The sequence below is a fragment of the Carlito syrichta genome, unplaced genomic scaffold (assembly GCF_000164805.1).
Source record: "Carlito syrichta isolate Samal-C Ts95f unplaced genomic scaffold, Tarsius_syrichta-2.0.1 Scaffold302552, whole genome shotgun sequence".
Taxonomy (NCBI): domain Eukaryota; kingdom Metazoa; phylum Chordata; class Mammalia; order Primates; family Tarsiidae; genus Carlito; species Carlito syrichta.
Window position 1 is genome coordinate 78,826 of NW_007246648.1, and position 12,922 is coordinate 91,747.

The 12,922-nt window shown below is 34.5% G+C and overlaps 1 protein-coding gene across 1 annotated transcript in view; it reads right to left on the bottom strand.

Annotated features, from left to right (window-relative positions):
• Window positions 1-465: 465 nt before the first annotated feature.
• GPR137C (G protein-coupled receptor 137C) overlaps window positions 466-12,922 on the bottom strand; it is a 72,744-nt gene continuing 60,287 nt past the window's right edge. The window contains exons 4-7 of the mRNA XM_021711744.1: window positions 6,083-6,232; window positions 4,516-4,641; window positions 4,251-4,369; window positions 466-3,309 (exon numbers count right to left, since the gene is read on the bottom strand). Coding sequence (XP_021567419.1) covers window positions 3,138-3,309; window positions 4,251-4,369; window positions 4,516-4,641; window positions 6,083-6,232 — 567 coding nt within the window. The 3' untranslated portion in view covers window positions 466-3,137. The remainder of the gene's footprint in view (window positions 3,310-4,250; window positions 4,370-4,515; window positions 4,642-6,082; window positions 6,233-12,922) is intronic.

Sequence of the window (12,922 nt, forward strand, 5' to 3'; positions counted from 1 at the left end):
AACCTGGATGCAACTAGAGTCTATAATACTGAGTGATCTCTCACAGAAACAAAGATCTGAATATCACATATTCTCACTCATATAGTGGACCTTGAGCATCTATCATAATACTATTAGAAAAGGACTGACAGTGGTGGGGAACTATGGAGGGGAGAGGGGAAGGGAGGTGGGATTAACGGTAGTGAATATGTCTGGGGATGGGGAGACACACCTTATCAACAAGGGTGCCTGAACGATGCACATTTGTATACCTAACCCTTAACTGTACCCCACGATTTTATAATAAAAAATGTTTTTAAAAAAAAGAATATGAACCTAGTTGTAAGTAATTATGAGATGACTAAAAGCAAACTATCATTTGTAAGTCTGTTTTTCTTTTTTGTGGTAGCACCAGCCTTCTTATCCTTAGGTGATAGAAACTCAGTATAGTCCATTAAGAGAGATTAAGAAAACCAGACCTCCAAATAAAAGCACAAACACTTTTATTTTTAACAGTAGTGCTTTGTTACAATCTAGTGAAACAAGTAAATACATTCATTGGCCACAGCTATACTTTTACAACCAGTTTGAAACTGATTATATAGCTGAGAAACACTGTTAAATGATTTTAAAAGGCAGCTATGCATAAAAAAGCCACTTTAGCTATAAATTACGTCTTCCATAAAACTACAACCAGCTACAGTGAATGGTAACAGCTTCAAAATTAATGGCCACCCAAGTGAAATGATAAAAACAAATAGTGCTAATCTCTGTAGAATTATACACTTATGTAATGAAATTCACTTTTCTAATTAATGAACAAAAAGAAGGCTTGAAATTGTCATCATGTGCTTCAGTGCAAATGAACAGGGAATCGGTAGCCCTTTGATTTTATAAACAGCTCCTTCTTTCAAGACCAAACTTAAAGTGCTCCTAGTGCTTTGGAATTTTTAAGCAAAAAAAAAAAAAATTGGGCCAGAGTTTATCTTTCTTTGTCTTTGGTGATGTATTGGATGAGAGGTGTATAAGGAGACAAATGCAAGAATTTAGGTACCCTAGTCAGTGGTAAGAATAAACTTACAAATCTCAGATTTGGACCAATCAACTAATGCAGCTGAAAGAACCAAGTTATTTTTATCTGAAACATGTTTAAAAGTAATTTTTGTTTATCTGGTCAAATAGGAACATTATCTATGGAAGCCTTATTAGAAAAACTTTATCACCTTGCACCCCAAGGATTAACAAAGACAGTACAGATCTTTTCAGACAGCTTTAAATAATTAGATAGCTAACATTATTAGCAAAATAAATAGTTGGCATTCTGAAAAGAAATCTAGTAGCTGAAGCCATAACGAAAATACAATGCTATGGTGTCATGTTAATAACGAGGATAACTTCCATACTACACACTTTTAAATAATTTGGTTACAATGAAAGAGTTTACGAACAAACTCAAAGTAACATTTACAACTGTAAGTCTAGGCTTCTGATTGAATTTAAAGTCATTTTGTATTAAAAAAAGAAATTTATTTGGCTGTATACCAGCCTCCCAGAAGATAAAAAGCATTGACATTTTTCCCCCTTAGGGTTTCACCAAATGTTACACTTTTGTGAAGTTACAGCATCAGCTGTCAAAAAGTTGAAATATATTTTAATAAGAGTAGAAATAAAACCACTTTCTGATCAAAGTAGAAGACAGGAAAGGACAGTTGTATTAGTTCCAGTTCTGAAGAAACAAATCAGCAGACAACTGTATACAGTTAATCGTCTTAAGCACGTTGTGACAACTTCTCATTGTTGCCTGTTCCCTTGGCATCTTGAGGTATTCAGCATCTACTTCTTTCCATGTAGACACTGGTAGAAAGTGCATTTTAAAACTCTGTATTATCTTAGACTAATATATATATATGTATGTATATATATACATACATACATACATATATAGGATTTGGGACAGGACATTCAAGACAGTTTTAATATAATTCTGAAAGTATTCCAATATTGTCAACCTATGGTTTTATACTTACCTAGTTCATACATTTACTTAATTTTGCTCATTTAGTCTAATGCTGGAAATAATTTGAATTCAATTTAATTTGGTTTTGCCCATATACAAGGTATAAAAAATGTGAAAACTATAGGAGAAATTATATGTCTTACAAAGTATTGCACTTGAGTTCACTGCAATAATGTATCATGACTTAATTTACCTGAGGACAATACTGATTCAATAAGTAAGACCAGCTATATCTTGCTTCAGATAAATTGAATGCTTTTGAAAATGTATTCATGTTTTAACTTACAATTGTACATTTTATGAATAATTCTTAAATGCATTTGTAAACTTGTTTAGTCCCAAGAAGTTTCTACCAAAATCTCCCTATGCAAAAGTCACTATTGCTTTCTTGAAAATCATGCTTAAACTACAATATATATTTTAATTATACAAAATAATCACTTGACCAATTCTACTCAAAGTAGCCACATAGTTTTCACTGATATATTTTCCTCTTGAAATTACTGTGGCTTTCCAAAGAACACTGCTGGTCCTCACTGTAATACATTACTATTATCATTTGTTTAAAATGATTGGATAATGTCAAGTGATATTTTTAAATCATGCATGAAAGAACTATCTTCAATGATTAAGTATTTTTAATAGATTTTAATAAAGAATGATACATTTTGATGCCTTAACTCTGTGCACTGTTCACACTACAATTTTTATTGGGTAAGAATTCCATATAAAGTACATCACTGAATAGACAAGCTTTGATTTTCATAGGAAAATTGCCTTCCAGTTTGGTGTACAATACAGTATTCCAGTGTGAACACAGGCATGTGACTTTGGGGACTGCAGTGTACTCTTAAGAACAAAGATAAAAGTGCAAATATGCATTTGATGTTCCAAAGTCAGGATATTTGGAGGCCCATCAAGTGCCTTAAGGTCTAATCTCTCTTTTCTGCTACTCCGAACTTTCATTTTACTTCATTTTAGTATGAGGCCAAAAGTAACAGCTGTGCTCCACCAAACACAGCCATATTTCCAGATTTTGTTTTCATTTGCCATAGATAATGGAATGTTTATGTAGACGGAATTCAAACACATTGAACATACACATTCATGAAAAACAATTCAATAATCACAACTGCCAGTTTCATGGTGTCACATATAAGCTATGATGAGTGCTCATATCTAAATTACTACAGGTAAAGAGCAAAGGTGCAGTATCTGCCATAGGTCCATTCAGGTGGGGAGGGACTGGGTAACTGCTGCCGCCACACCCGGCCATGGTGCCATACCAGCCCAAACTCTGGGAATTGGACAAACTGCAACAAAAAAAGGCAGAGAAGCCATCGGACTGTGAGCAGGATATGAGAAGTCACATGGAATTTTTTGAACATTTTCAATGAATTTTGTAATACAGTTGGCATCAATATACTGAAATATGTTCTCTGCTAAATAACACAATGCCTTTCTACAAAATTGAATGATTTTCATCTAATTTCCTTGATTCTATATCACATTGTATTACAAAAGAATGAATAAATGCCAGAACTGTAGAACTGGATGATCAGATAATAATAATATAGTCCTTATGTGCTAGGCTCTATTCCAAGACACCTATGTATGAGTATGTATATATGTATGCACATACACTCATTTAATCCTTACAACAAACCTATGAGATAGGTCTATTATCATATCTATTTTTATAGGCTCAAAAAACTGAAGTTAAGTAACTTGTCCAGATGAAGTTAGGATTACAGAGAATGTTGTATCAAGCTGAAAACATTGTGTAGGTATGCATTAAAGTTTTCTCTTTGCCCTGCGTCACAGCTAAGAATATACTAGTTAAGGACTCGCAGTAGTTTAGGAACAAGGAAGGCCTGGGAAGATTTATTTTGGCACTTAAGCTTCCCAATAATTTTACCTAGGGTGTCTCAGCATTTGGAACAGAACTAAAGATATGGAAACAGATAAATAATCCCTATTATAGTATTATTTCCTGCACATCTCCCTCCCCAAACTGGTCTGAGCCAATAAGCACTCCTGAAATGAAATGATACTATTTTACTCCCAAAAGGATACAGGCTTTGAGTGAGTGTCAGGTCTTTACAGTGCAGGTCCCACTGTGGGTTTAACATCTACTGCTTGAAGCTCCAATATTATAGATCTTATTTGTTGACATATGCCACCAAAGCTTAGATTCGTTCTACTCAATCTATTTCAGTAATAATTCAGGCTGAGTGACTTTTGTTACATCTACCTTCCTTCTCTTGAGCTTCCCAGTCTTGGCAAGTCATCATCACTATCGTATCGTCTTGGATTGTCAAAAAAGTAAGCTCTGGAACTATAACTGTGACTATGTATCATGCCAGCAGGTGCCTGTGAACAAAGTATTAGATAATATGTGAAGGTTCCCTTTTCCGTTAAGAGAGGAGGAGAGAAACTGTTAAAAGTAGAAAATCAATATAAACATCCATAATTTTTGAAACTAAGGAGAAGCATTGGGGAATATCATAATATCATACCAAATTCTGGTTTAATCTCTGTGCCCGGAAAAACAGTACCACTGACCATGCTGGCACATGTTCCCACAGAAAGAGGACCATTCCAAACACTACATATTCGTCTCCACTTATGTCTTCTTCATGAGCCTGTAAACAGAGCACGGAAGATGATTTTTATATCTGTTTCGTGTGTAACAATCACCCCCACAATTAAGTTGTTTCAGATCTGGTAAGTTAAAATAGGCCAACCCTGAGCACATAAACTCTAACATCTTCTATATTTGTTATTTCTCATGGAATGACACTTATCCTTTAAAGAACTAAAACGCTTTGAAGTTATGCAGAATAAAAAGCTGCTACTTTTTTCGATACATCAATTTATTAAAATAATTTAAACTATAGGTAATATGGAGTGTCTAATATTTAGGCCCCATAGTCTAAAGAGAGTGACTTTTTTTTTTTTTTTGAGTTGAGGTCTCACTCTGTCGCCCAGGCTGGAGTGCAGTGGCACGCTCATGGCCACTGCAACTTCCACCTGCTGAGATCAGGTGATCCTTCCGCCCCACCTTTCCAAGTAGCTGGAACTACAGGTACATGCCACCACACCCAGCTAATTTTTTGACTTATTGTAGAGATGAGGTCTCGCCAAGTTGCCCAGGCTGGTCTCAAAACTCTGGGCTCAGGCAATCCTCTTGCCTCCCTCTACCTCCCAAAGTGCTGGGATGACAGGTGTTAAGCCACTGAGCCCGGCTCGAGAGTGACTTTTAAAGAAATGACTGTTCCAGTTGTTCTCTAGGCAAAACAATAGTATTTACTCTGAGTTACACCTGTAGAGAAACATAACATGGGAAGTCACTCAGCTCAGGTGCTACTTTAAATATGGTTTTGGGCCTGCCCTACATGTTGAATTTGTTTCTATCCTACCAGATGTTGGGAGGGGGAAATGGGAAAAAGAATGAAGACAATATACAACATGGAACCACATGTGAAAATTCCTTCTTTTTAAAAAGGTAAATGAAAAATAGTATTACAGCATGCCATAAATTCTGAACAAAGTTGAATTACTATAAAGATATGACACATAGTTATGTCAAACTGTGCATTTAGGAAGGGGATGGAGAATTCTGGGAAGTTAAATTTGCATAGAGTACTGAGAATTACTATAGCAAACACCTGGACACACAAGGAACTATAAATGCTGATTATTAATACTAATAATGCTAGATTTTTATAAGTCATTATTTAAACATCTGTACTTCCGTCAAATACTAAAGTTATGTGTAGTTCTTGGCTAGGGGAGAGTTACTTTCATCCTAACAAATTAAAGACCCATATTCAACGGCTAATTCGAGGCAATTAATTTACCTAGAGATATTTAAACACCATTATTTAAAAATGTATAAAATAGGTTTATGACCAATAAGCTTATGATACTGTTGTTATTTACAAAAAGATAATAAAATACTCCTTTGGGAAGAGTTCTCTCTGAGGAATGATTTCAAGTATCATATATAAATAAAATGTTCTTCTAGTCGAGGGTAACTTAATGATCACACTGTTAGATTAGCAGTATGTGGTAAGTACTTACCTTATCTGAAAGGTTATCCCAGCCATAATTAAATGGACTTTCTAATGTATCCTGAGATACAGTGATTACCACCAAATTATAACAAGCTCTTGAAGAGTAGAGGAGGATGACTACAGAGCCTACAACAACAGTCTGGCACAGAGACATACCCTAAAAGAAATAAAAATCATCTCAGCTTTCTACACATATGTCACAAAAAGCTATTTACCCACAGATGATGTGGCCACTTCTTGCCATGCACTCCTGGAAAGTGCCGAGTGGGCACCTGCTGAAATAAACTTCTGTTTGCCATGCTTTATGATTCCTGTTCCTAGATTCGTTTGTTTAACATGTGTAAATTGATATGTGTAAGTTCTTGGCCAACGTGCCAAGCAGTAGCAGCTGGAGGAAGATTTTGTTCTGTCAAGGTGGCCTTACTCCCTTAATATATGAATAAACAAGTTGGTGAAAGATCCGAACTTTGATGTTCGTCAGGTGGTTTAGTCATAATGAAAATGGAAAATATATCCTTTTGATATGCTTAATCTCTGATGCAAATTAGAACAGAAATACAGTTCCTAGGTTATTTGCTTCCATTCCATTAGATTCTATTAGAGAGTGAATGTTAGTTCTCTACTGATGCCATTATGTTGATGACAAAATGATGGAGCCACCAAATGTACTTTCTAATCCGTAATATTTTAAGACTATGGCTTTCACCATTTCCCTCAATACAGAAGGCCCCGCCGCTTAGCGGTTCTCAACTGGAGTATATGTATCAGAAAGGAGTGTGGTATCACCTCTTACAGGGATTCTTAACCTGAGATCTGTATTTCAATACAATCAGTTTGAAATCCTATGTATTTTATCTTACGCATTATGAACATTACTCTGAGAGGTAACACCATTGCCAAAGAGATCCATTGCCAGGAAGCACCTAATATGGTGTTTTGGAAGTCATATATGATTAAGGGGCCATTATGGCATTTAGTGCACAGGGTCCTGGGATGCTAGATGACTTGCAATTCGCAGAAGAGTCCTGCACATAGAATTGCCCTTTGACATTCATAACTTTCAAATGTCCTCCTGGACACTCATGAAGATGAAAAGTCTGTTTACAATGATCTGAGTCAGAACTTGTTTCAAACATAAAAATGTTTGCATAGTTTGGATGCCAACATTTCCAGAAACTCATAGAACGTGTAAATTGATGGAAATCTGTACTTTTTTTTTGCTCAGGATCTTTTTAAATGGTTATACAATTATTATCTGTGAAAGAAAAAATCCAGATGTTAAAAACACATACATAAACACATGCATATGTATCTTTGTATGTATGTTGTTCAGGATTTTATCAATTGTTCAAATACTTCAGAAAATCATGACACTGACAGCAATATTGCTTGTGGTATATAAGTAACCAATGCAAAACACCTGTAATATTTGTAGCTGCCCCATTCATGGTTTCTATGTCTGATTAAAACATCTGGCTATTATATCATGTCCCCAAATCTATATATTGAAATATTTATTAATTACTTTCATTTACTCTTTACATCACAATTAGGGAAATAACACTGAATTTTGTGTGTGCAGGTAGGTTAAGTCTATTGACTTCAGAACAGAAACAGGTTGTTTAAAATGTTTATTAGAAGGGTGCATGAGTTCTGCCAGGGTTGAGAACTGTTATTATAACTGACTTCCTCATTATAATACACTTTGAGGGGTATGAAAAGAATGCCTTCTTTGAGCTGACCCACTGCCATCACAAAATGTATGAAGATTAATAAAACTCAGTAAAAATTAAATTTAAAAACCAAGGCTAAGATTTTCTATAATATGCATTTTTATTTTGTGAATCTAAAAAAAAATAACTGTTGTTAGTAAAAAAGTTAATCTAAAATTAATCCAGATCTTTTCTTTTCTTTTTGGGGGGGAGGTCAGGGTCTCACTCTGCTGCCCAGACTGGAGTGCAGTGGCACGCTCACAGCTCACTTCATCCTTCTGTCTCAGCCTTTCCGGTAGCTGGAACTGGAGATGTGCATCACCACACCCAGCTAATTTTATTATTTTTATAAACAGAGATGAGATCTTGCCATGTTGCCCAAGCTGGTCTTGAACTCCTGGACTCAAGAGCTGAGATTGTAGGTGTGAGTCACTGTGTTCCCGCCCAGATCCAATTTAAAAAGTACTAAGCTATTAAAGAAAAGTAGGGCAACAGGAATAAGAAAATAGAATGCTGTAAGCATTGCCATTCCTCTAAAATAACCACAAAACTTTATAGTCACTGTTTTGAAAAAGAAAGCAATGATTAGAAACATGCTATATAATGCAGAGGGATGCTACTTAAACTTGTAAATACTATAAAAATTTTTCTTAAAGGTTGTGAGAAAAGAGCAAAGAATCAATTATACTAAAGCAATTCATAAAATAAAACTAAAAAAACAATTTCTATTCAAATTACATACATAAAACAATAGAGGAAACCTAATGACTTAGAAAACAAAATAAGATTAATATTGCAAAATACAGGATTACAAAATGAAAAATAAGGATTCAGTAACGTGGAAAGTATTACGAACAAACTGAAGAAAACCTTCTTACAATAAACAAAGTTAGAACAAACAATTCTACTCAGAAGAAATCCTCAAAGAACTATCCTCCTTCCCCTATGTCCGACACCTACACACCACTTTTTAAGTTCCATACTTGATAAGGGTTATACCTCACTCCTAAGCACTTTAGTTTCCATTAACAAGAACCATTAACCATGAACCATTAACAAGAGTTCAGTATGTTTAAGGACACTTTTAGAATGCAAATATGCAGGAGCATTAACTTATCAGTCATTGAGTACTCCTGTGTAACCCAACTCTCTGCCAAAATATAGAACATTATAATCACTCCAAAAAGTTCCCTCACACACCTTCCCCATCAGCCCAACCCTCAGAGATCAATACATTCTGGCTTTTGTTTTTACCGCCATGTCTGCCTGCTCTAGAATTTCAAACAGGAATAGGTGGAATCAAGCATAAGAGCCCCTTTGCAGGTTCCATTTGCTCAGCACAATGTTTTTGAGATTAATCCACATCTCTGGACATATCCGTAGTTAGTTTTTTTTAGTTTTTATTTTTAAGATGGGGTACATTTCAAGGTTAGGCATCCAAATGCTCATTATGCAGGAAGCCTTGTTGATGAGGTGTGTCCTCCCTGCCCCTCGCAGTTTCCCACTATTGCCAATCCTTTTCCTATAGTATTATGATAATGGTTCAAGGTTCGCTTTATGAGTAAATGTGATACTCAGTTTTTTGTTTCTGTGATAGATCACTCAGTATTTATAGACTCTAAGTCCATCTAAGTTGCTGCGAAGTTCATTATTTTGTCCTTTTTTATGGTTGCATAGTATTCTATGGTGTATATGTACATTTAAAAAAATCCAGTCCTCTTTCAATCGGCAGCATGATGGGTTCCATGTTTTTGCTATTGTGAATAATGCTGCAATAAACATGTGTGCGCGGGTATTTTTTTCACAGAGTGATTTGAGTTCCCCTGGGTATATTCCCAGCAGGAGGATTGCAGGGTCGTATGGGAGGTAGATTTTTAGATCTTTTAGGACTTGCCACACTGTTTTCCACAGAGGCTGTACTAATTTACACTCCCATCAAGTGTAGAAGTGTTCCCTTTTCCCTGCATTCGCTCCAGCATCTGTTGTTTTCTGAGTTATTGTTGGTGGCCATACTGACTGGAGTTAGGTGGTATCTCAGTGTGGTTTTAATTCACATTTTTTTTTAACGAATTTTCATTTTCACTGACTTTAGGTCTTCAATTTCTCTCAGCACTATTTTGTAGGTTTCAGTTTAGACACAATACTTGGTTTTTGGAAAATTTATTTATAAATATCTTTTTTTTGGCTACTATTGTAAAATAGTGGGGGGTTTTTGAATTTCATTTTCTAATTGATTCTTCCTGCTATGTGTAAATATACAATGTATTTTTGTGTTTTGACATAGTACCCTGAGAACTTGCTAAATTCACTTATGAGTCCTAGCAGTTTAGTAATTTCCTTAAGATGTTCTCCATAAATGAACGTGCTATCTGCAATTAGAAACAATTTTACTTCTTAATTTCTAATTCTATACCTTATGTTTCTTTTGCTTTCTTTCTTTTGCACACAAGGGTCACCTCCCGCCCTTGTTTCTTTTTCTTTCTGAAATATTGACTAGAAATGGTGAGAGCTGACATTTTTCCTTTGTTCTCAATCTTAGGGACAGAGCATTCAATATTTAAGTATGATATTGACTGTAAGTTTTTTTAAATAGATGCCTTTTATAATGAAATTGAGGAATTTATCTCTTCTTAATTAGCTGAGAGGTTTTTTTAATCATGAAAGGTGCTGAATTTTGTCAAATGCTATTTCTACATTTATTGAAATGATCATGTGATTTTTCTACTTTATTCTCTTAATATAGTGAATTACACTAGTTGATTTTCAAATGTTAAAACAATGTAGCACTCATGGGATAAACTTCTCTTTGTCATGATGTATTATCCTTTTTATATGTATTAGATTTTGTCTCTAAGTATAAAGGATGCTAGTCTGTAATTTTTATTTACATTTATCCCTTGGTATCCATAAGGGTTTGGTCCCAAGATCCCTTTATATAAAATGGCAGAGTACTTATATATAATCTATACATATTCTGTACTTTAAATTATCTCTAGATTACTTATAATAATGCAAATACTAGTTATTCTGCATTATTTTTAAAAATTGTATTGCTTTTAAATTTTTATTTATTTTAATATTTAAGGTTGGTTGAATCCATGGATGTGGAACCCACTGATACAGAGGGCTGGCTATATTTTGTAATATCTTTGCCAGCATTTGTTAGCAGGGTAATGCTGCCTTGTAAAACTTAAGTGATGTTCTTTCCTCCTTTATTTTCTAAGAGTTTATTTAATATTGGTGTTATTTTTTCTTTAAATAGGCAATAGAATTAATTAGTGAAACCATCTGGGTCTGTAGTTTCTTTGGAGGGAAATTTTTGATACAAAATTTAATTTCTTTAATAAACATAGAGGTAAGATTTTATATTTCATCTTCTGTCAATTTTGTTAAGTTGTATTTTTTTAAAGCACCTGTCCATTTCATCTTAGTTGTCAAGTTTATCAGCAAAGACTTGCTAACAGTATTCCCTACTTTTCTTTTAATGTTTATAAGATCTATAATTACATCCTCTTTCATTCTTAACATTGGCTATCTGTACTTTCAGTTTTTTTCTGTAGAATTAACTGTTGGTTTTAATTTCTCTACGTTTTTGTTTCATTGTTTTCTATTTTTAGTTCTTCGACTTACTTCTAAACTTTTTTCTACTCATCCTCAGTTCCTAAGGTGAAAACTTAGGTCATTGATATCTTCTTTTCTAATATAATGTGTTTTGAGTCGAGGTCTCACTCTATTACCCAGGTTGAAGTGCAGTGGCACAATCACAGCTCACCACATCTTTGACCTCCTGGGCTCAGGTGATCCTTTACCTCAGCCTCCGAGTAGCTAGAGGTATAGGTGTGAGCCACTAGGCCTTGTTAATTTTTTGACTTTTTTTTTTTTGGTAGGGACGAGGTCTTGCTGTGTTGCCTAAGCTGGTCTCGAACTCCTGGGTTCAAGCAATCCTCTTGCCTTGGCCTTTCAAAGTGCTGGGATTATAGGCCTGAGCCACTGTGCACAGCCTAATATAGTATTTAAAGCTATACTTTTCCCTACAAGCACTATGTTAGCTGCATCCCACAAATTTTGATATATTGCATTTAATTATTCTTCAGTTTAAAATACTAATGTCCCTTGTGATTTTCTCTTTTACCCACGGGTTATGGAGAATCATGTTGCTTAATTTCCAAAAATGTGCATCAGATTATTAATTGCACTGTTGCCACAGAACATCTTCTGATTCCAACCCTTTCATTTGACTGATACTAGTTTTATGATCATTGTACGGTTTATGTGATGAATGTTTCCATGTTCCGTTGAAAGAAATGAATGTGTGCGCTTCAGTTATTGGGCATCAATTAGCTCAAGGGCATTAAGAGTGTTGTTCTGATTTCTACATCTACCAATTTTTTTTATCAATTGCTGAGGATAAGGTATTAAAATCTGATTGTGAGTTTATCTATTTTTTCCCTTTATTTCTTACTATTTTGACTTCATGCACACATTTATGATTATTATGTCTTCCTGATGAAGTGCATCTCTTTATATTTGGTAATATTCTTTCCTACTTGATGAAACGTACCTTTTTGTATCTGGTAATACTCTTTGTCTCAAAGTCTATTTCACCTGACATTAATGTAAACTTCTATGCTTGCTGAATGCATGATATATTCATTTTCATCTATTTATTTTCAACCTATATCTGTCTTTATATTTAAAGTGCATTCTAGAAGCCAGCATATAGATGGGTATTGCTTTTTTAAGGAAAAAATCCACATTGACAGTCTTTACTTTTTAACCTGAGTGTTTAGTTTATTAATGGTTAATATAATTAGTGATTTGTTTAGATTTGGATATTACCTTTCACTACGTTGTTTTATTGTTGGTGTTACTCTAGGGCAGGAGTTCTTCAAGTGTGATATAGGGACTTTAAAGACCAAAATCAAGCTATTTTAAAAAATACTAGAACTTTATTTTCCTTTTTGACTCTCAGTCTCTTGAATGTACAATAGAGTTTTCCAGAGGCTATGTGCAATATGACATTGCTATTGCTGTGTGCATGTGTATTCTTGTGTTTTCTAGGATTTCTGATATAGTAGAATTAGAGTATAAATATGTGCATTTTTCAGAAATTAATTCAGTTTGCTCTGTGTAGA